The sequence below is a fragment of the Acanthisitta chloris genome, unplaced genomic scaffold (assembly GCF_000695815.1).
Source record: "Acanthisitta chloris isolate BGI_N310 unplaced genomic scaffold, ASM69581v1 scaffold8379, whole genome shotgun sequence".
NCBI lineage: Eukaryota > Metazoa > Chordata > Aves > Passeriformes > Acanthisittidae > Acanthisitta > Acanthisitta chloris.
In genome coordinates, this window is record NW_008693035.1 from 109368 (window position 1) to 133519 (window position 24152).

The 24152-nt window shown below is 40.8% G+C and overlaps 1 protein-coding gene across 1 annotated transcript in view; it reads left to right on the forward strand.

The window, feature by feature from the left end:
- Nucleotides 1–24152, forward strand: part of WDFY4 (WDFY family member 4) — a 126601-nt gene that overhangs the window by 88225 nt on the left and 14224 nt on the right. Inside the window, exons 45-51 of the mRNA XM_009082915.1 lie at nt 8435–8477; nt 9270–9389; nt 9883–10000; nt 10676–10785; nt 15892–16045; nt 17554–17645; nt 23386–23598. Of these exons, the coding sequence (XP_009081163.1) occupies nt 8435–8477; nt 9270–9389; nt 9883–10000; nt 10676–10785; nt 15892–16045; nt 17554–17645; nt 23386–23598 (850 nt within the window). The remainder of the gene's footprint in view (nt 1–8434; nt 8478–9269; nt 9390–9882; nt 10001–10675; nt 10786–15891; nt 16046–17553; nt 17646–23385; nt 23599–24152) is intronic.

Consider the following 24152-nt stretch of genomic DNA (forward strand, 5'->3'; position numbering starts at 1 on the left):
ATCAATGCTATTCTTTCCATAGTGTAGTCTGGTAACTGAAGCAAAGGATTTACAGTGTAGATTAAGTACTCTTTGTACCTTTGTTGATGTTAGCATAAATAATTTGCCCAGGAGTGAGTAGGAAGTTCTGGAGATCAAAACAGCAGGGACTTCTAATCACAGCTCACTCATTTTAAGGATTTAATGCAATATTCTTGTTGGCAATTCTGTGAAGATAAAGTTCAGCTTCATGGGAAATGTCAGAGCCCTACTGCTGGTACAGGACACCCTGAGTCCATCTCTGGGGCACACGGGGTGACTACCATGCTTCAGAAAAAGATCTATAGGGCAGCTTCCTTATACGTTATCAGGATGCAAAGAGACTTTCTGTGTCCTGCAGCTGACCTGAACCTGGTGACTTTTGGGGCCAACTTTTTCTTTGTTTGAATTTTGTGTTGGATGAGTTGACCCAAACATTCAGTGCACTTTGGTAAGTAAAGCTTTTCATCCAAGTATGTTTTTCAAAAAATGAATGGGAACCTAAAGGAAAAATATGGTGGGTGTTTTTTCTAATTTCAAAATTATAATTTCTTTTAAAATGCTTTTAAAAACATCCTTATTAATTTTAAAGATTCTTTTAAAATGCTTTTTAAAAGAATCTTTAAAACTCTCAGAAAGAATTTTGTTCAGTTCCTAGTAATTTTTTTTATTACTTTTCATTTAAAATACAAGAGGGAAACATTGATCCAAAACAGATTCTTTACTTTTAAAAATACCAGCTAGGCAAAAAAATTGGGCCAGTTCAGCCGCTGCTGCCGGTAATGCTGGTTTGCAGTGCCAGTGTCCCTCTGCGCTGTGTGCGCCTGCAAGCACTAGAGGGAGCCTGGCGTACAAGGTTGAGCGCCGGAGGCGTGGCAGGAGTAACTACAGTTTAACCTGCCTGGGTTGGGTATTTCTCTGTCAATAACCATTGCCAACCTGTTACAAAATTTGAACCTGGACCTTTCAGATTTTTGAGAGGTCCAAAGAAATAGATCAGTGTCATTTTCCTGAAGACAGATCTTTTTGTATGATACAGCGGATAATCATAGACTCAAAGAATTTTAGGGGCTGGAATGGTCCTTAGAGATCATCTAGTCCCAACCCCCTGCCCTGGGCAGGGACACCTCCTCACTAGACCAAGTCGCTCAAGGCTTCATTCAGCCTGGCTTTGAACACTGCCAGGGCTGGGGCAGCCACAACCTCCCTGGGCAACCTGTGCCAGTGTCTCACCACCCTCACAGGAAAAAACTTATTCCTAATATCTAGCCTAAATTTCCCCTCCTACAATTTGAACCCATTACCTCCTGTCCTATCACTGCAGCTTCTAATAAAGAGTCCCTTGTAGGCTCCCTTGTAGGCCCTTCAGATCCTGATAGGCTACTATGAGGTCACCACTCAACCTTCTCTTCTCCAGGCTGAACTTCCTCAGTCTGTCTCCATATGGGAGATGCTCCAGTCCTCTTATCAGCTTTGTGACCTCCTCTGGACTTGCTCCAACAGTTCCATGTCCTTCTTATGTTGAGGGCACCAGGACTGCATGCAGTATTCCAGGTAGGGTCTCATGAGAGCAGAGTAGAGGAGAATCACTCCTTTTGACCTGCTGGCCACATTCCTTTGGAGGAATGTGGCAGCCCAGGATTCAGTTGGCCTTCTTGGCTGTGAACACACACTGCTGGCTCATAACGTCCAGACCTCAAAGAGATTTAACTGCCTCCTTTAGTAAGACTTTTTTAAATCCTGCTTTGAACCTCTAAGGTGCACCAGTCGGAAAACATGAGTCCCTAGGGAGTGGTCAAGCTTTCCAAGTGCTGTTTCATTTGGGTTAAAAGTTGGAGCCACATTTCAAACTTAGAAAAATGTGTTTTGCAGTTCCAAAGATAGGGATTAGTACTAGAGGTCTGCAGAAACATTTTAGTGCACCAGACAACTTGAAGGGGATGAATGGCTCTCTTGCCTCTGCATGTTTGTAAACTAATTATCAGTGTTTCACAGGACTGTAGCTGGAGGTAATGGAGTTTACTTAGCCATGTCTCATTTTCTTCAGCTCTGTGCAAGAGGCCCCACTTCTGCAACCACTAATATTAAAAATTCAAGAATCACAGGAGTCTTCCTTGCTGTAAATGTTAATTAGTCCTGTTCAATCTCATGCTTACAGTACATCTCCAGGGATGGCAGAGGAGAGGTATGTGTGTTGCCCTATCACCTAAGAAATGATGATGGCGAGAAGGAACTCTCTACTCATTTTCTCTAAACGTGCACCCCACTGCCAGGTTTACCCTCTGAGCTGCTGGCAAGCCTTTGCCCAGGGTGCGGGTCTCACTAAAGAGGATCTTGGCTAGAAAACCCTTTCTATCCACACTTGATAAAATCTATGGTCTGGATTGAGGTTTTGAACTTCCAGTGCTAACCCTAGAGCTTTAGGAGTGTTTCACAAGCCCAGAGGTTTGAGGCTGACCTGATAAAGAAATTAATAGAAAATGTGTGTCAAGGGTATCATGCTGTCTGGGGTGCTCAGTGTTGCTGGGAACTGAAGGGATGGAATACATCAGGACTCATACATCAGGACTGTCTTTCCTCTTGGAAGTCTGTGTATTGCACCTGCACCTTTCTGGCTACAGGAAGGCAGTGAGGTGACATGTTCTAATTCACCCATGGAATAGCTCTATGGAAATACTTTCATGTAAAGCTTAAAACCAGCATTGGTACAGCAAATGATTTTGCAGGAAGCCAAGCAATTCCACTTTGGGTCGGTTGTTATTTCCCTGCTTACAAGCCTGTTACCATTTCTTGTTGTTGGTTACAACCTGTTGTGGAAGAGAGATTAATTCATGGGCTATCTTAAATGTAGCTGCTCGCTAACAGGCAGGTTTAGACTGCCATGAGCAAATAGTTACAGGTTTCCTTCCTTTTACTTTTCTAGATCACTTCAGAGCCACCATCCTATCACACGGTGCAAAGTAACTTACAAAACCAAGGCCCATCAAGAATAAACAAAAATAGTTTCATCCCCCCTGCATAAGATCTTACCATCTAGTAGCTAGAAAAGCTTAGAAGGTGAGGTAGAGATGTCACAAGCTGCTTGGGTCTTTCCAGTAGTGTGGGCCGAGCTTTCATAGTCTGTTACTGTGCAGTTGTCCCGTCTGCAGTTCTTTGAGTAATGAATTAGCCTTTCAGTCTGTAAATAAACCCATGAGCAGGAAACACAGGACAGTCTCCTCTCCACAGTCCTGTGAATTCTGATTCATACTTCCTCGATGGAATATAGCAGCCCTTCAAGGAACTATTCCGTGCTCCTTCTGCAGTCTGTGACACGTCCCGTCTCTAAGCAACAGGAGTGCTACGCCCTTGGAGATCCTTAGTGTAATGGCTGTTTCCAGAATGCATGTCGGAGCTGAAGGGAAGAGAACTGAACAGCATTCAGTGCCTGTGGAAATGCTAGATTTCAAATCACACGGAAACAAAAAGCATCTGGAGCTCTTTAGAAGCTGTTAGTCAGCTTCTAGCATTGCCTTAACTGTCCATTTTAGTCATGTGGCTATTTCATTTTACTTGGCTGTAGTACAGTATGAGATACTTGTGTGTGTGTGTGTGTGTGTGTGTGTGTGTGTGTGTGTTAAAACTCACAGCATTTGTGATACCATCCTTAGCATGTGCTGAATTGGATAGATATGAACACAGGAGGGAAGGCTCATTCAGTGGTGCAGCAGAGAGGATGTGACCTACAATTTATATTCATCTATCTGTGACCCTTCAAAAGTGCAGTTGGTATAACAAATTCCCTCTGTAACATGTGAATTTACTGAAATTTGTCTCTATGGCTGATGTTGCCAAGCTCTTAGTAACTGATTATTGTAATAATTCCAAAATAGTGTCTGGAAAAAAGAACTGTGGAAGAGAAGTAGCTGTATGGTTTGTGTAGGTATTATTCACGGGAGATGCAACATTGAGACTTCTCTCTTGCTGATAATGGGTCCAGGATATTATTGGCATAAAGAAGCTGATAATCTTGATGTGCTTATCTGATTCCAGGGTTGGAGATTGCATTCTGCTCACCTCAACAAATTAACTGAATTTACTCCATATGTTTCTTCAAATGTGCCTGAGTGCAGCATTTCCACAGTGGAAATGTTATCCCTTTGGTTTAAGCACTGTGAATGCACATGGTGCAGACAGTGTTCTGTAAATGAGGGAGGTTCCTTTCTCCCTCCCTAGCCCCTTCAAGACATCCTACTTCAAGGAGCTCTACTTGACTACGATGCTTGTTTATAAATTTCATGTTACATCCCTATTCTTTGAGCACAGATTAAGCATACTCAGAAGGTGGACTGGTACAGTCAAACAAGGAGGATGCTGTACCTTTATGCTAAACTAATCTGACCTAACACTTTTCTGAGTTTGAGAGAGACTTGATGGTTTCACAGGGTAAGCTGGTATTCCTTTTGAAGCCTTCTTTCCTTTTTTAATAGTAGGACTTGGACCTAAGTTGTGGCTTACCAGGAAAGGGATTTTCCTTACAATATTTTTGGTAATTGCAAATATTCTTTAATAAAAGTGATTTTAGGAGAGCCTTGGAATTGTTTTGCTGACTTTGAGGAGTCTGGAGGATGAAAGACAAAAAGAAAATAAAAGCAGCTTTGTGAAGTCTAAGAACCTATTAAGTTTATTGGAATTTTAGTATCAATTTCAGTGGGGAAAAATCTTATCCTTTGAGATTATCTCATCTGCAATGAATCTCCAAATGGGTTGAGGTCCACCTGTCTCTAGCAAATGGAGAGCACTGGCTATCACAAGAGTGAGATCATAGTCTGATGTTAATGGAAAAGGGATTAATAAATCACTTAAGTATAGTGTAGCCAAAGGTGGATCATCATTAGCACACATCATGATTAGATTCGGCCACGGCTGGTGCCCTACAAATACCTTATAAATTAAGATATAGATAGATAGATACATAGGTACTCCTCTTGACTTCATATAATTTCACCCCCTCTGGAAGTTTAGTTATTTACATTTATAAAGCACTTCTGTTTCTTTTACAAACCAGCCTTTGATTATTTATTTATTTTAAAATGCACTTACTGCAGTTGGATAGCTGACATTGATCTACTTTGAGCTTTTGCTGTGCTGTCTAGAGAGGTGTTGGCTGGAGAAATGCTGATTGATTATCAAGGAGAAGGTAGGAATAGTCTTGAGCTGCCTGTGATGCAGTTTGTATTCTGAGCCCCTGAGTCAACAAAGGAGAATGCAGAATCCCAGATCTCTGGGGGCATGGAGGGAGCATCCTGCCTTGTCCTCCAAGACCCAGAAGGATGGATTTTTCAGGGGAGTGACTACATTTAGCCTTGCTTGTTTTCATGACATGGTGAACTTGTCAACCTCTTTGAGTTATATAGTGGCTTTCAAAGTCAGCAGAGAGGATTATTTTGACCCTAGAAGAGTCCTTATTCGCTGTTTAGGGCTTGTGGCAAGCAGAGCAAGTGTTTCACTGAAGGGTCATGGCACCCACAAGTCAACATATGTATATTTGCATAACATAGACATTGACTGCCCCAGTTTAGCCTTGTGTATAGCATTTTATAATGCTCACCCCTGCTTTCAATCTCATCTAGAAATCCAAAATAAACATGGGCAGCTTTAGTGAGTGAGTCTGCCCCTGTGGAAAGAGAAGAACCTAACCTGATCCCTCTGTGACAAACACCCTAATCCAACCACACTTCAACTAATGCCAGGAATCCTGATCCTGTTCCATCTCTTTGAGATACTCTCTCTGAGTTCCAAATGCCTCTTGGAGGCCTCACAAAGGCTCTGGGGCAAAGCTCTGTGAAGTCTACATGTAGTGTGAGAGGGCTGCGTGCTCATGATGCCTGTTTTGTACTTCAGAATTCCCACATTCTTGAGCCATGTGTTGCTCAAACTGGGGGTGAAAACCACCATAACTCTAGTCAATGGAATTTCTTCTGATTTACATTGCACAAATTAGACCATCATATAATTAACTTATTTTTTTTTAACAAAGAGTGAAGATCTTATTTTTCTGTGTTGGATATGAGCTACACCTTTTCCTGTTGCCTGGTTTCCATAAACATAGCCTATCATTGTTAGGCTTAATATACTTAGCAGGAGAACTAAACAAAGCTTGGGAATTGTAGACCATGAGCTAGAATTCATCCTGGGTTTCATGTTTGTTCATGCAAAATCCTTCTCTCACATACACACTTTTCTCTGAAGAGATTGTCTAAGAAAAGAATAACATGTTGAGTAAACCATAGTGTCTTTCCTTTACATACACTATTAACTGATCCAGGATTGAATAGACAGTAAAATAATGATTCATAAGCACAAGAAGTGGTTTACAAGAATTTACTACTGCAAATTCAATAAGACTGTAATAATCATAGACCATTCTGAGGTTTTATTTAGATTTTGAATCTCCTTTAAACCTTGCTTTGTGGATTTCTAGTGTGATTCAATACAGAGCACGAGAGTGCAAAATAGAAGCTAGTTATTCATGTAGATGTTTTATAATCTACGGGTGAACTGATTTCCTTACACTTTGTGAAGTTAATAGTCCTGACTCTGAGCTGGCACCTTAGGATTCGTTTAGAGTTTCACACTCAAAGGGAAAAGCCTCTTACCACTGGTGTCATATCATATGTCAGTAACTGTTTACTTTGGCAGATCAAAAGTTTCTTTAATCCATGTACTGATTTTGGCTGGGCTACAGTTAATTTTCTTCATTGTAGAAGAAAATTGCATTTGGATTTGTGCTGTAAACAGTGTTGTTAACTCAGTAATGTTTTAGCCGAGCATGTAAGATGTAAGATGTAAGAGCTGAGCAGCTCTTACACAGAGTCAAGGCTTTTTCTACTCCTCACACTGTCCCACCAGTGAGGAGGCTTGGAGTGCACAAGAAGCTGGGAGGGAACACAGCCAGGACAGGTGATCCCAACTGGCCAAAGGGATGTTCTATACATACTGTCATACTCTGCATATAAAGCTGGGGGAAGAAGAAGGAGGCAGGGACATTCCAAGTGATTTGGAGTGATGGTGTTTGTCTTCATATGCCACTGTCATATATGATGGAGTCCTTCCCAAGAGATGGCTCAACACTTGCCTGCCAGTGGGAAGTAATGAATTAATTCCTTCTTTTGCTTTGCTTTTGCACAGCTTTTTCTTTATCTGTTAAACTATCTTAACCCACAAGTTTTCTGACTTTTACTCTACCGATTCCCCCATCCCTGTGCAGTGAGAGTGAGTGGCTGTTGTGGGGCTTTGTTGCCAACTGTGGTTAGACCATGATAATCCAGAAGCTGTCACTTGTTCCAGTTTGGACTCTAGGAAATGACAAGAGCAAGTCCATGGCTTTCAGATACTGACATACCTTCTGGTTCAGTGCAGTTGAAATGACTACTGTTTCCTCAGAACCTTTGACCCTTTCTTATTTTCAAGTGAATTCCCCTGTTTAGAATCTTCCTTCAGTTCATCTGGTTTGGGTTTTTATAATTTAAAGCTTTAATAAAAAGTTGCATTTAGAGAACAAAAAGTGGAGAGGACATATTTACTCTATTACTTTTAGAAAATAATAAAATGACAAACCACTTTTTAAGAACTACATTAGTTTCAAAGTGCTTTGTGCAACAATATGTTTGATATGGAGACCAAGAGGCTTCTGTTTTCAAACCAGTATTTTCTGAATGCTTCAGAAAAGCAAAAGCTTTTGAGAGTAAGGCTTCAGAATAAAACAGACAGCCTTAATGGTACCTGTCACTAGCAGTTTAGCTCTACAATGGCTTGAGACTGGGAACACAGACTGATTAGCACTGTGGCTTAACTCAGAACAGCTGAGTAAGTTGCTGTCCCCAACTGTCCTTCTGCCTCTGCTGCACGGATGTCTTCTCTGCCTGTGAGTCAGCTTCTGAATTCCTGCAACTTACCATGTGGCATCACCACTGCAGTTTGCAGTCATACCTTAAGGCAAACAGAACCCTTCCTTGGCACCACAACCCTACTTTCTTCTTTTTTTTCTGTTTTTATTAAAGATCATACTTTTAATTTGCACTTCATTCAGAAGCAGACTGGCAAGTAGCTTAGGGAGAGTCAGTATGTCAAAGGAAGACTAACTGTCAGTGATAAATTCATCAGCCATCTGAAGCTAGGCCACCCCTGCTTATCAGTCAAAGCCTTCCTAATGAAAGCAGTAATGAAATTTGTACTGTGCAGCACTAACCTAATCAATGACACTCTGATTTTGGAAATATTTGGTCAATGATGAAACCTCAACATTCTTCTAGTGTTGGTGTTCTCTCATTTCTGGGGGATGAGAGCAAGGGGCACAGAAAGCACAGATATAATATGTTAACTTTTTCTTACTGTTCTGAAGCAGCCTATTTCAGTCAAATGTTGTTTCATATAGGAAACACCCAGGAGGGGAAAAGACAATGCTCCAGAAATGGCAGGTAAGATAAATCTTGGCTGTGCATGATGAATTGAAGAATTTCAGCATTTGTCTGTAAGTCCAAACACAGATATGTATACACAGTGCATGTACTTCAAGACCTAAGTTGTTCTTTCACTGCTGGAGGTGAGGTTGTTGGCAAGAAGAGCACAGTATTTACATCTCATTATTGCAGAGGTTTTGCTTCTTGTGCATTGATACATCTGCCTGGCAGATTTAAATGTGATTTTGTGCATGTTTTTAAACGAAGACCAAAGAGAGCCACCTGGTTGAATGCCTGTTCACAGATCATCTGTACATCTAAATCAATGCACCTCTCATTTTCCCAGATGCTCTTCTGAGCTGGGAAAGGTGTTTACTTTCCTGAAGCCCTGATCTTGGCAACCCGAGACACATGAAGGAATCCATTCCTTCTTGTTTATATCTAGCACTTTGCACAGCCCTTTGTGTACAGGCAGTTGTTCAGGGTTTTCCAATATCCAGACTGCATGCATTTGGATCACTTTTCAATTGGGGAAAAGTGCTCTGTTATGCAAATACAGCATAAAAGCACTGTGTGGTTATAGACAAATGCAAATGGCCAGTCTGAAGAAGAGCCAGAATGAAGACTGGTTCTGTTGAATGGTCTGTTACATAAGAGATATTTTGCTGATCTGAATGGCAAAGGATGATTGATTACACTACAATTCTTGTCCTGGTGGTCCTGGGAAGCACTTGGCTCAAGATGCCTTTGAGGCATGGTTTTCACGGTTGGAGTCTGGAGATTTTAATGCTTGTTTCCTTTCCCTGACAGAAGAGGGAAATCAGCAACTTTGATTACCTCATGTACCTAAACACATTGGCTGGCCGTAGCTACAATGATTACATGCAGTATCCTGTGTTTCCATGGGTCCTTGCTGACTATCACTCTGAGGTCAGTGCTTGCCACAGCATTCTGTACTTTCTATGATAGCAACTGCACCAAGGTTTGTTCAATGATGCCTTTGAAGCAGAAGAATCTAGACCAAGATTTAAAATTTCAGATAGTTGATTGGAACTGTACTGGTTCTATATAGATTAGCCTTATCTTCAAATCAATGTGCTGAGGATCATGTTCTGTCTCACAAAGGTGGATGAACACCTGTTAAATACAAACCTAGTTAAGGGCAGGCTGCATCAACTCAGCAGATAAGCCTGGATGGGCTTCTGGGACCCCTGAGAAGGAGGTCTGAACAGAAAAGCCTTGAGAGCAATTTGAAATCTGACAGATCCTTTATTTGTGAAATTCTGGGGTTGGGTAAACTTGTGACCTTGTATGTGTGAAACTTGCATCACAGCCTTGCCACTATCCAGTGTCACTGAGATAGTCATGATGTCTAAGTCTCAGGGATCTAAAAATCTTCATCTTTGCTGGATTTTCTTTTCAGACTCTAAACCTTATGAATCCTCATACATTTCGGGACCTGTCAAAGCCCATGGGAGCACAGACTGTGGAGAGAAAACACAAGTTCATCCAGCGTTTCAGTGAAGTGGAAAAGAGTGATGGTGAGTGTTTTAGGAGACTAACAGACAGCCGAAGCTTGAGTCCCCTCAGAACACCCAAAAGCTCAGGAGAGCTGTGGCTAAGGAAAACACCATACCAAGGAGAGCCCCTCTCACTTCTCTATACAAACTGGTTGGGGATTCAAAGAGAAGTGACTCCTGCAAGTACTGCCTTACATGCTTTGTACTGCTGCATTCTGTTCTCTTCCCTTTTGCAGGAAGAGATGCTACAGTAAAAAGCAATGTTTCCTGGAAAAGACTATGCTATTAGCTAAGCTGGGCACATTAGTCATGTTTGTTAGCTCAGCTGCATGTTTAGAAGACTGGTGCATACAGCTAAGCTAACAGCTACTTTAAAGAAAAGAAACAGAATGTTGAGGCTGTTGACCTTTGGAGATCAAGCCTTTTCTGGGTACTATTGAGGAAAAGGATGGTCTGGAAAGTTAAAGGCCTTATTCTTCAGAAAATTAAATGTGAAAGGCAAAAAAAGAACATACTTGAGTAATAACTGTGCACATTTGATGCAAATATGCAAGGTGTGCTTTTCCTCACAGACCTTTGAACACATCTGCATAAAAAAACTCTGTTCCCGATTTTAGTTGTGCTGTGGTAATTGGATGCTTTGGGCTTGAAGTGATGGTATTTTGCACTGGAATCTGATTTGTGTGCAATTTCCAGGAGACCTGTCAGCCCAGTGCCATTACTGTACTCACTATTCTTCAGCAATTATAGTGGCATCTTACCTGGTCCGAATGGAGCCATTTACCCAGACCTTCTGTGCTCTGCAGGTAAGGTAACTGCCTTCCTACACCTCGTTATGAACCACATTACAGTGGCTGTGTAATGAAGGGGGGTTAATTCTTTTGACATTTTCTGTATGCTCTGTGTGGACTCTGGGCTTACTGAAGGCTCTGTGTGTTGAATTCAGTGACAACATCTTAATCTGAGTGTGATTGATGTGAGGGAGAAGGATTATTCAGCTTTGTGAGAGCTGAGGCTTGTGAACACCTAGACAATATTTTGTTACCTGTCTGAACATAAGTTTCTGACTTTGGGGCAGATGAGACTTTCACGGTAGGTATTCTAAGCCCAAGTGCCTGCACAGTAATGTGGCTACAGGAAAGTACTTGGGGTTGGCTGTGGTGGCATAAATAACATTCCTGGGCCATATGAGGACACACAGGTTCTGGTAGGTAGGAAAATATAGGGATCATGGGATCAACTTCCTGAAGAAGTGGGTTGAGACTACATCCAGCGCTCCAGAAGGAATATTTTGCCTGAACTTGGCACTGTTTTACAGTGCCACAAGCTCTGAACTTTGTGTTTACCTTTCCCAGCTGTTCAGCATACAGGGGCACCAAATTTCCTGATTGCCCTCTTCAGCAGGCAGCTGGTGATACACAAGCAAAGACACTTGGGCTGTAGCAGAGAGTTGTTACCCTTATTTCTGCAATATATGTTGTGTTATAGCAGGATCTAGCAGGAGGACAAGCCCTCAAAAGTGTATTTTTTAAGGGGTGTCTTGCTGAAATCTGCCTATCCTTATGGAGAAATATGAGGGAGATAGCTATGTCAGAATATTCCACACTCAGACTGCTGTATGGATGGTGAGGGGTGGCCATGTCTCCTGCAGCTTTTCAAGTGCTTTGCTGTTCTACTGGTCTTTTTTTCTTTCTTTTTTTTTTTTTTTCTTTTCTTTTATGAACTAATACAAATAAAGTGCTGTGCTAATTAAGTAATAAGCCCTATGATATCGGCTGTTACCAGCAGTAGCTGATGGGTTAGTGAACCACCTGAGGCAATGGTTACCATCACACTCTGTGAGCCATATGTTAGCTGCAGTCATGAATGACTGTGGAGCAGTTATTTCTTGTTGTAAACAACAAAGACTGCTGTATCTCTGGCACACTTTTCATGCATAACGAGTTCACAGTCTGAGTAAATGCTTTGTGGCTGTGTTTATGTGTGATTAGCAGGTAACTAGCATTTTTGTGACAATAGTTATCTTCAAAGGCTGCTGAGATCTGAAGCACTCAAAATTTTGTCTGGATGTGGATCCACTGAAACTTGAACTTCTTCTATTCTCATTCTTTTGCTTTTATGTTGCTGCATGTTCAGCTGAGCTCACTGCTGTTGGTTCCCCCAGGTGACTGGTCCTACAGTGGCTTAGAAATTGCTAGTTGTGAGATGCAGCACACCTGAGAACTGTATGATCAAGTCAAGAGCAAGTTGCACAAAGAGTACTCCCAGACTTAAGACCTTGGAAGGATGCTGAGTTTGGGAGCTGTGAAAGCTTCTCAGCATCTTAAAAAGTGTAAAAGCTATGTTTGTAGCTGCAAAGGGACAGTCTGAATGCATGACAAGGAAATGCAACAATTTGAGTGCACCCCTCGTGAAAAATTGATGTTGGCATAACATCTTGTGTCTCAAGTCAAATAACTGGTTGCACTTGACCACAGAAGAAGGCAGTGAGGAAACATTGCCTTTACTAAGGGGACTGTACAGGAGAAACCTTATTATTTCACATTTTTTTAAGTGCATCGAGATCTGGTTCTGGAGAAAACTTTGTGCTTTGCATTTTGTACTGGAATAGATGAAAAGCTGGCTCATCAAACAGATTTTTGCTGGCACCTTCCACTTCACCTTGATCAAGTACCTCCTGGAATTGCTTTCAGGAATTGGTCTCAGCACTGCAAAAAAAGCAGTAAAGGTTTCTGTGTTTAGAGTCTTTGTTGAAAAGGCATCCTAGGACCCCATGCCCTCAATAATTAGTGAGACTTGCTTTAGATCAACTCAGCTTTTTAGCCCCTTTTGTTCTTACCCACTGTTGCAGTTCAGCTATCAGATTGACCTTTCCTGACGTTTACCTCCCAAAAGTACTTACAGAGAATAGGGTTCTTACTCCTCATTGTGTTGCTGACTCTTGAGCAGTCATTTAAGCACTATCTACAGGTAATAACTTCTCAGCATCTTTGGGCGTGTGGATAAGTCTTTGCACCTTCATAAGCAGCTCTTAGAAACACTGTGAGGTCTTTGGGTTTAAAGCACCACCAAGGTGATGCTTAGTTTTATAAATGTGTGAAATTCAAACTTCTCTCTAGAGATCACTTTTCCTAGTTGCTCTGTATATACTCTGCTGAACTGTAGTTTTAAAAAGCATATTTTTCCAGTGTTTCTCATGACAGTGTAAGGCCTCTACTGAAAGGAAAGGAAACAGAGACTTATTGTGTCTAGCTGTAGAAAAGTCATAGGAGTTTATGTTGTCTTGCAATCTAAAAGCATAAAGCAATTCTTGATTCTCTTTTTCCCTTTCAGTGCAGTTTTTGCATTCATGAAGAGAGAAAACTCATTAATTCTGATATAAATATATGCAAATAAATTTATTAATATAGGAAATGGGAAAATCAGTTATTGCTTCCTTTATAAATAATACAGGCTTAAGTTTTAAAGATATTACTTTTCCCTAAAATGAATTAGACAGCTAGGGAAAAAATCACATTTTTTCGTGGTGGTAATATCTTTAACCAGATTTGTCGCGCTAACAGCATTTCCTATGTATATATTATTTTTATTTAATACAGGTAATCTTTTTATTACAAATCATATTGTTTCTCAGGAGATTACCACCAGCTCTCATAAAAGCTGCAAAAAAAGATGAAAAAGCATCAATCACCACCAGACACAGCACACTGTGTGCAGATTAAATATACAAAGCCCTTTAATATGCTTCAATGAGATACTTGTTAGCTGTTGATTTATTTATAGTCCTCCTTCTACTCTGTTTTAATTTCAATTTGAATTTGACTCCAAGGGTCCCTGCCTAATAATGATCAAGAACAAGATGACCTTGTGCATCAGATTAACTCCAGATAGGCTTGCTCATGTGATTAGCCACGTTTTCGCTCTGTCCCTTGAGTGGGTGTGGAAAGGCTTCACAATTGTCAGTGGTAAAAGGAAGAAGGACAAGAAGCTAAAGCAGAACTATGCTGTCATTTAGAGATGAGGCTGGACCAGAAGCCTGGTCAGAGTTCACCTCAGGGGAAATGGGGAAAATGGTCTTTCCATCTGGATTATGTGTTGGTTTTTGGCATGAGAGTATCTCAAAAGACAAGCTAGGATTGTGACTTCAGCACATGGGATTTATTGACTTCTGTCTTTTCATAGCTCATCCTTGAGGGTATTTTCTCCCTAACAAAATGTATGCAAGTTACTTCTTGATTTGCAGTTCCCAGACTAAACAGAGCTTGTAGATCCAAAAGAGTTGCAACCTAACTATGCAAGTATTCATGGGAGCCAAAAGGGCAGTGGTGCTTCCATCTGAAACCAATATGGAAACTGCTACTCAGGGTTCATCTGTTCCATGGCAGTGGGATCCCATCCTTACAGCATGAGGGTGCTTAAATGCTGTTTTCCTATTTGATCAACTTCAAGTCAAAACTTTATCTGACTGTTACTGTGCAGAAGTGCAACATCCTCCTCGTCTGACACCTGCAAGTCAACAGGCAGAGAGAAAACTAACCAAAGGTTTTCCCAAGAGGTCAGCCATGGACAGAACCTGACTGCATCTCATATGCATTAATAGATTGACTCTTGCACCACATCTGTGTTTTAGTGTCTTCATTCTGCAATCCCACGGGTTTACTCTTTTTGCCTAGTGAAGCAACTTTGAGGATTGAATGGCTGAGGATGAGTGATCATTCATACATTTTCACTGTACTGCAGAACTGTTTAAAGATACTTGTTCCATCTCTGACAGTCTCTCATGAGCCCTGGTGGGGGGGTGCAGTGTTATGTTCCATGACATATAATCCAAATTAGTTAACCCCAATGAGCAATATCTATATTAGCCTGGGAGCTCTACTGCCAGCACCTGAAGTAGGTATTGAGAAGCAATTTGGTTCTGTCACTTTAATACAGTTAAAAAGTCAGTTTTCTTCTGAAACAGTTTGATATTTCTGACAAACTCATTCAGATGATCTCCAAAACCTGATTTCTATTTGGTTATTTCCATTATTACAGAAATTTTATGTTAAAATAAATCCTTTCATGCTCAGTATAGGGGTCCATATGTAAAGGTGAACCTGGATTTTCACAAATTCATACGGTATCTGAAGTCCCATTAGAAAGTCTGTAGAAAATACAGTTCCACTGTAAGGCATATAGGCATATATCCTTCCTTCACTGAGTGACCCTTTTTTTTTCCTTTCCTCTTGAGGCCTTAATTCAGAATCATGTCCTGGGCTACTAAGGCTGCTTTTGTCTAGTGACTGACTCTCATTAAATTAAACATGTTCAAATGCCCTCAAGATGTGAGGTAGTTTGTTTCTCCTTTCTCCTTCCTTACATACAAATTCAGCTTGAGTCCCAGACATTCTTCTTCTCTTCCCCTCTCTTCTTCCTATAATGAATGACCAGTCCCTGCATACTCCTGCCCACTGGGCCTTTCCTGTTTGCCTGGATCTGATGAGTGTACTCCAGTGGTAGCCTTTCCTTCTCCAAAGGTTTTTTCACAGGAGAATTGCACGTAAGATTGTTCATGACTGTTTGGGTCACAACCAAAATGAAAACACTGAAGCTGTGTCCACTGCTGGTAAATCACTTTGGGATGAAAGGAATTAATTACTTTCAGAAGTATTGGGTATGCTGATATTCTCAAGCTGCCTATGATAGTTCCTATGTTATTACAGGCTGTGCTAAGAAAGACTCCAATCTTTATGGTCTTCTCAGCCAACAGATCAGGACTAAGCCCCTAAGATAAGATCACAGTAAATAGAGATGGGGCAGATCTTGAGACATCACCTTATCAAACCTGTCAGTTGGCTAAGATTCTGTATCTGCTTTTCATTTAACAGAATAGTCACACTCAAGCCTTTTTGTCTGTCTCCATTCAACAGGGTGGGAGCTTTGATGTTGCAGACAGGATGTTTCACAGTGTCAAGAGCACGTGGGAGTCAGCATCAAGGGACAACATGAGTGATGTCAGGGAACTCATCCCTGAATTCTTCTACTTGCCAGAGTTCCTAACCAATGCAAATCATTTTGAACTTGGTAAGTTCTAGAAGGGACATAAGTGCTCCTCCCAGCATCCTGCCAAAGGAAAAGATCCAGATCATGTGTTGAGAGCTGATCCCCAGACTATGCAGACTGTTGAGACTTCCTAGCAATAAGAGATCAATTTTTATTAAAAGGCTACAATAATATAAGCTTCTGATATCTGAATGATGTCAGAAGAACAAATGGGAGTTTCCATCTCAGAAAGGAGCTAATACTAGCTATTAGTTACTGTGCAAAGGAATTACACATTTTATCAGACAAAAATTTGATTTAGGTATAACCAATCTAGTTATCTGCTTTTTCAAATTTGATCTGCATCATCACATCTATGTGGCTATGAAAAATATATTAATTTGACTTTTGGAGCTGGGTCAGTTGTTAAATGGTGCTGGTGAAAGGTAGGGGATTTTAATCTTGTGAGATCACAAGGTGATTAAAGTTTCCAAATCGCCTCACTATCATCTTGAAAAGTTTTGCACAAGCCACATGAACCTGATATATTTCCCTGGTCTCAAGCAGCATCCCAATTGCCTTTGAATGTACATTGTCTCTAGACCTTTCTGCATCAGTGATGAAGGGTCAGAAAGAATTCAGAGAAATAGTGTTTAGAAATAGGCAGGACATTCACTCCATGCTTTTTGTAGTAGACACAGGTTGATTAACAATTAAGGCAGAGGAAAAATACCTTAAGAATCATCCTAAATTGGTGACAGTGAAGTCAACTTAACCCATGGTATTGAGATCTAGCTATAATTGTATTTAAGATGTCAGTGAAATAAGATATGCTAAAAAATGAGCAGAATAGGAAAAAAAAAAGATGTTAGGAGATTGTTAAAAGGTAAGAAAAAATTGGGGTAGTTTAATCCTGAGAGGAGGCCAAGAAACAAATCCTGGCTGAAACCCAAATTCAGAGATGGACCTGAGTGGAGTTAAGTGGAGGAACATGAAAGGACATACAAATTTTGCCAGTAGAGAAAATCTTGCCAAATATAGAGGAAGACTTTACAATAGGCAAAGCCAAGAACCCTAATCTGTTCACTGCTACACTGTAAGGAAACTTGCAGTCCCAGACCTGAACCTCAATTTAGATTTTAATTCATCCAGTTGCGCAACACTGTGCTCTGATTTAAGAACATATGCTAACCTTCTGAAAGGAATCAGGTTGCAAAGGACAAAATCCCTCCCAGTGGCTGCTTTAGTAGGAATATTTGGCAGTTAGGCCTACAGGATTATGTATAAAAAGAACGTTGTGCAAACAAGTTTGTCTTACCTGCATTTGCAGTCTGTGCTAAAATGGTTTGTGCTGAGGACATGCATATTTTTACTGCATTAGTGACAGGTACTAGAACATCATCTCAGTGCTTTATTAGGGGTCAGAAATCCCAGAACTCTGGTTCTTAAGTATTCTGTGGCGCTAAATTTGATGAACCTGAAACAAAAATTGTTCCTGTTTGTGATGTGTGTGACTCCTGTTTTTGATTCTCCCTTTGTAATTCCTGCAGGCTGCATGCAGGATGGAACAGTGCTGGGAGATGTGCAGCTTCCTCCTTGGGCAGATGGGGACCCCCATAAGTTCATTTTCCTGCACAGACAGGTTAGTGAATATAAAGATTTGTGACAAAATGCTAACTGTGTCCCACTGAAAATGAAACTCAGAAGACCAGAGCCACAAATGAAAATGTTGGATCCAAATGCAACCTGCCCTTGTGGAGTTTGTGTCAGTTCTGAGCTTTGCATGTGTACTTGTCTGCCTAACAATTCAGCTTGAAGCAAAGCCAATTTTCCAGACCAGATGAGGGTTGTATCCAGGTTTCTGGCATGAACATATCTCAGCCCATAAGTGCAAGTGAACATAATATAATGCACATGGCATTTATATGCATATACAGTTTCATGTTGTTGCCAACAAACTGTGTATTTATTTAAACTATTTATCTCCATCTTTGAGTCATGCCAGAACTACAATTATTTTTTTATTTTTTGGGAGTTAGGAGGGGGGAAACCTAATGTAATTTCCTGCCTTTAATGGAGTCAGCCTTGGCAATTTGAAAGCAAATAGCTTTAGGGTCCTGAGACGTACTGCAATTAGTGCTATCTATTAATAGTTAGAAAGTCTTAACTTCTGTGTGATGTCATCTGCTACATAAAAGTGAATGCAAATGCAGTTCTGTATGAAGCTTGTTGCATTGAACTTAGACTTTACAGCATAATGGCTTGGTGCAGGTCTCTGTAGTGCCCTTGCAATAGCCTATCAGATTTCCTCTGGCAATCTGCATGTGCGAGTGCATGTAGGTTATGTAAGTTGTTGCTGTGTACAAGTATGATGATTATGTGTGTTAGCATTGGTGGGACTAAACAAACAACCTGTGATTTTCAAGGCATTGCATCATCCTGGTTTGTCATGTGTAGCTTCAGGTTTTGCCTCATTGGTTCTTCTCACCTATGCTATGCAGATCCTGCCCTTGGGATTTCAGCTTTCACTCTCTAGATGACTGTATCCAAACCATCTTCTCTATTTTGGTATCTCCAAATAAGACTTTCCTCTCCAAGAGCTGACCTCTACAAATGCTGGTTTAAATCCTGTCTCTGACATCCTTACTACCTTAACTTTTTGTTCTTCTTATGAACTAAACCAGAGTCACACTCTTGTTTTGTAAACATTGGTTTCTCCACTGTTCCCTTAACCATTAAGGGTGACCACAATGCTCCCAAGTTACCGTTACTTTTACAGAATCATAGAATGGCTTGGGTTGGAAGGGACCTTAAAGATCATCTAGTTTCAACCCCTCTGCTATGGGCAGGGTTGCCTTTCACTAGACCAGGCTGCTCAAAGCCCCATCCACCCTGGCCTTGATCACTGTCAGGAATGGGACATTCACAATTTCTCTGGGCAACCTATTTTAGATTCTCACCACCCTCACAGTGATGAATTCCTTCCTAACATCTAATCTAAATCTACCCTCTCTCAGTTTAAACCCATTTCCCCTTGTCCTATCACTACATGCGCTGGTAAAAAGTTCCTCTCTGGCTTTCTTGTAGGTATCTTTTAGGTATTGGAAGGTTCCTGATGCTGCAAACTCTTTGGCTTGTGAATAACTGAGTATGAGAGAGAGAGCCTGTTTGACTCTGTTTTCATTCACACGTGCTCAGGTCATTCCTGTGAGTGAACATGGGTGTGATCTGAGCCTGTGCTTGTCTACTTTTTTTGTGTGTGTGCAGTAATCCTGCCTTTCTTTCTTTTGTAAGACTGTTGATTATCATCTTTTGGTTTAATAGATTAATCATAGAATCATAGTATTTAAGGCTTGGAATGGACCTTACAGATCATCTAGTCCCAACTCTCCCCGCCATGGGCAGGGACAGCCCCCACTAGAAAGGGACAGCTCCCACTAGATAAGGTTGCTCAAGGCCTCATCCAGCCTGGTCTTGAACACAGCCAGGGTCGGGGAAGCCACCACGACCCTGGGCAACCTGTTTCAATGTCTCATCACCCTTATAGTAAAAAAACCTTTTCTAATATCTAACCTAAACTTCCCCTCCTTCAGTTTGAATCCATTACCCCTCGTCCTATCATTGCAGTTCCTAACAGAGAGTCCCTCTCTGGCTCCCTTGTAGCCTCTTCAGATATTGAAAAGTTGCTATGAGGTCTCCACGCAGTCTTCTCTTCTCCAGGCTGAACAGCCCCAACTCCCTCAGCCTGTCCTCATAGGGGAGATGTCCCAGCCCTCTTATCAATTTTGTGGCCTTCCTCTGGGCTTGCTCCAAAGAAGCTCTCTTTAGTCTCTACTGTGAACTTATGACCTTAACACTTCACTTTTCACATTATCTGTGTCAGATAATGCTAAGAAATATTTAAAGGAAGTTAAATTGCTAGTTTACCTATTTTGGAATGAATAACTTTTGTTATGGATAACTTACTAAAAATGCTATGTTCAATCCTTAAAAAAATGTAGTCATCTAGCAGTTTTTGCTTCAGAATCCTGCCTCATTACATAAAAGAATGTGAACTGAGGATATTTCAAGTTATGCAGTGTGAAGAATACCTGCTTACTATTATTAGCAAGTCGCTAGTGTCTCCATGCCTAGTACCCTGACTCTGATGTGCTGCCACTCACTTTAGTAACATAAGCCAGTATGTGGAATTTACAGCATATTCAGTAACTAATCAATCCATTTACAGAAGTTACATTAGCCTTCTTGTCTTTTGTTTTATCTTGCATTTCTGTAGTGGTTACCCATGTAACTCAGACAAACATACAGCGAGTAGACACGCTTTGGAAAACGTGTATGGAAGAGCTTTTTCACCAGGAAATGAATCAGGGTGAAATGGGAGAGTGTCACTAGTAACTAGAAAGTGTCTCAATAAATCATTTCAACTTTCTGTCTTTGTTATCAAAACATTTCAAAACAATCTTTTCAGTGCAATGTTTGCATTAGATTACAAGCTGAACTGAAAATATTTTGGTTTATGATGAAGCTGTTATAACTAATGTTGTATGGTATATTGCTTCATTATTAGTAAAATAAAAGGATTTAATATTTTCAAATTTAGAATTGGGTAGGAGGAACAGATTCTAATACATGAGAATTTGAGGGTTGGGCTTCTTGTTCTGATTTTGAAAATAAACACTATTCAGTGTATGAATTTCCTCCAGAACCTATTTATCAGTCAGACTCTGCCCCCTGACTTTTTGCAACCTATTTGCTTGAGGGGGTAAGGAGAGAATGTTTTTGCCAAAGAACTGAAATGAAGAGAGATTAAGAGTAATGTTCAGAATATTTAATCTTCTGTACACACACAACAGTGTTCCATGTCTGTTCTCCAGTTTCCCCGATATGGGAAAGTCAACACTGTCCTTCTGTACCAGAGGTGCTGCACACAATAATCCATGGATGCCTGAAAAATGTTGCAATTTTACACTAATGTTTTTTTAAAGAAAATTGTAGGGAGAAATGCTGTCTCTTCTATTGTAGCTTGTTTGGAGACTAAAGTACTGAGCTCTGCTCCTTACTGCTTGTGTAACAGTGAGCACTCCAAAGGCACTTGGATACAGTGGAGAACACCTTTTGCTCTGTGCTTTGGAGTAAGGATGCAGTCTGGAAATGAATCTATAGTCATCTCTGCATAGCATGGTTTTTCTGTCACAGTAAAGTGATCTCAGATTGTGTGAACTAGATTTGGGTTTGGAAGAAATGAAACAAAAGCTGTGCTCCAGTTGTGCACTCCAGATGCAGACTAGATCCAGCGGGAAGTAAAGCCATTACAGTGCATGTAATGTGGATACTGGGCCCTCTCTACCATTTGTCTACAGACCTGCTTCCACTGAGCTGCACTGTTTAATAACATTGGCACAGCTGATAAGCAAATTAATTCAAATCTCCAATAGGAACACTTAGCAAATGAAAGATCATGTTTTTATAGACTTGTGTTCTTGATAATTTGCCAGACCTCCTGGACAGTGAATGCAATATTCCCTCATCAACCATAGCTAGTACTAGGTCTTACACAGGAGAGTGCAAGAAATCTTGCTGTGGAAAGAATGTTGATTAGCCTGCCTGGAAAAGTTCATCTAACCCTGAAGTGAAGAGTTAGAGATCTTGAATTCTGAAACATAACAGTTTCTGTCCACTCTGAAATCATCCACAAGGCTGGAGGTACTAGTTCCTGGTATCGTGGCCATTTTTAGGAGGCTTAACAATGGGTTTAGTGCATTAAACAGATCCAGGTCGACACTGTTCTGAGGTTTGGCTATTCCTTTAAAGAGTATGAGAGCAAAGAATTGTTCTTGACATAAAACTCTGAGTAGGTTCCCATTTCATATTTAATAAGTTAGGAATCTAGTCTACTAAAGAAGTGTATTTACTTCCTCCCTAGACTGCAAGGTCTGCCTCCCTAGCTGGGCTTGTCATAGTGCTCAGTGAAATACTGAGAGGCTGCACAGTTGCAGCTCTGTTGGTTGCTTTGTTTTGCTCTGGCAGTGACGCCAGGCAAAATTTACAGTTTGTAATTCATGGACTAACTGCTTTTATTAATAAGGATGAGTTCTGAGTCTGTTCATAAGTGTTTTCCTGTTGTTTGCAGGGGACAGATTGTATGCTGTGCTTGTTCTCCGAGCTGCCCTGTGATCATTATAGCTGTGGGCTGGGTCATTTACACCAGCTGCACTGGGCTAACTGTCTGCTCTGTGAAATGAGCCATTGTTCTGGATCCCATTAGCTTGTTTATTTGTGCTGTGCTTTGGGTGGGATGGTCTTCTGGGGAGACCTTTAACTGAGCATCAGGGAGTATTATACAGTAAAATGATTTGGAGACAGGGAAGTATTTTTAATAATGCTTTACACTGCTGCTTGAATCATCGGGCAAGGCAGTTTGGGAATGCACAAAAATTTGGTGAGGCAGGTGATGGAGTAGTAGCACTTGGTGAAGCCTCAGGGGTAAGACTGGCTAACCTGGAGGTGGGCAAAAGTTCAATCTGAGCTTGTGTCCCCTTGCTGTCTGGGTTTTTGAAGCACAAGATTTCCTCTATGATTACACTGAGCTTCTGGAGAGCCCGTGTTTGGGTGGATGTAGTAACTTGTAGTATCTCTCCCAGTCTTCAGTAGCAATTGTTCTGGTCCCATTAACTCACACGCCAGCCTCTATGGATGGCAAATCTTTCCAATCTGTTTTTGTATGCATCTTCTCAAACAAAATTCTCTGCCTACTCAGTGTGACTCATAGCTGAAGTATATTTCTACAAATAGAAATTCACCTGTGGTTTGTCTAAAGTGGTGGTAGCAAAAGCTAAACAAACCATCATTTAAACCATCTTGTGTCAGTAACAGTACTGGTGAAGACCTGATAGCTAAGGCTTTAATATGTGCTGGAGGCTAGAGGACATGCCAAATCTGTGGAATGCTTTCACTTTGCTTTGTGGAACATACCTGTGTTGTTTCTGAGGATATTGCTTCTGTATGTTAAGTCAAACATGCTGCACTCTGTTCTTTCATTTCCTATGGTGATCCACTTTGATTTATTTGGTCACATTTTGTGAGGATGTGTTGAGAATCATAGATTCATCGAATTTTAGGGGTTGGAATGACCTGATAGACCATCTAGTCCTAACCTTTCCTGCCATAGGCAGGGACACCTCCCCACTAGACCAGGCTGCTCAAGGCCTCATCCAACCTGACTTTGAACACTGCCAGGGCTGGGAGAATGGTGGTAATGGACTAACTTAGAGTGTGAAGAGTCACTTGCAGAGAATATAAGTCTCTAGAGAGGATTGGAAAGTTGTAATGCATTTGTAGTGGATATAGTCTGGTGAATTAAGTAATTTTCATTTGGTTTTTAGGCACTGGAAAGTGACTATGTCAGTGCACACCTTCATCGCTGGATAGATCTTATTTTTGGCCACAAGCAGCATGGTTCAGCTGCAGTGGAGGCAGTTAACACCTATCATCCTTACTTCTATGGAGACAAGGTGGACCTCAACAACATTAAAGATCCTCTGATTAAGAGCACTATCCTGGGATTTATAAGCAACTTTGGACAGATACCAAAGCAGGTACCACTTGATCATGAGACTAAAGAGCATAATTTATTTTGATCTTGCAGTATTTTGACTGGAAAGCAATAATAGTAACTTAAATCAGAAACATCTTCTGATTTAAATCTGAAGAAAGATAGGCTATAGACTTTTGTCTACCACAGATTGTGTACTACATCAGTATGCACCCACACTTTCTCATCATGCTGTTCCTGTTGTATGCCACAGAGCTGCAGCATCCGCTCTGGGTTCTGCTTCTTCAGTACAGTCACATGAGTAACCACTAGTCTGGGAATGGCTATAGTCAAATAAAAGCAGCTTAAAGTCTCACCTATACTTTTATTTCTTGTCTGGAACTGCTGGGATTAGCTTTCTGTCTCTGTGAAGAAGGGATGTAGTCTGATAAAAATGTAATAAGGGTAAGATTTTATTTTAATTGAGAGGTTCATATGTGGTAGTCCTGCAGTCTGTTATTAAGGATTTAAACAGATGTTTCTCCTGTGTGATCTTGCAAATAGAGATTTATTTTTCAATGCCATTCCTTTGTTCTAGCTCTTCACAAAACCACATCC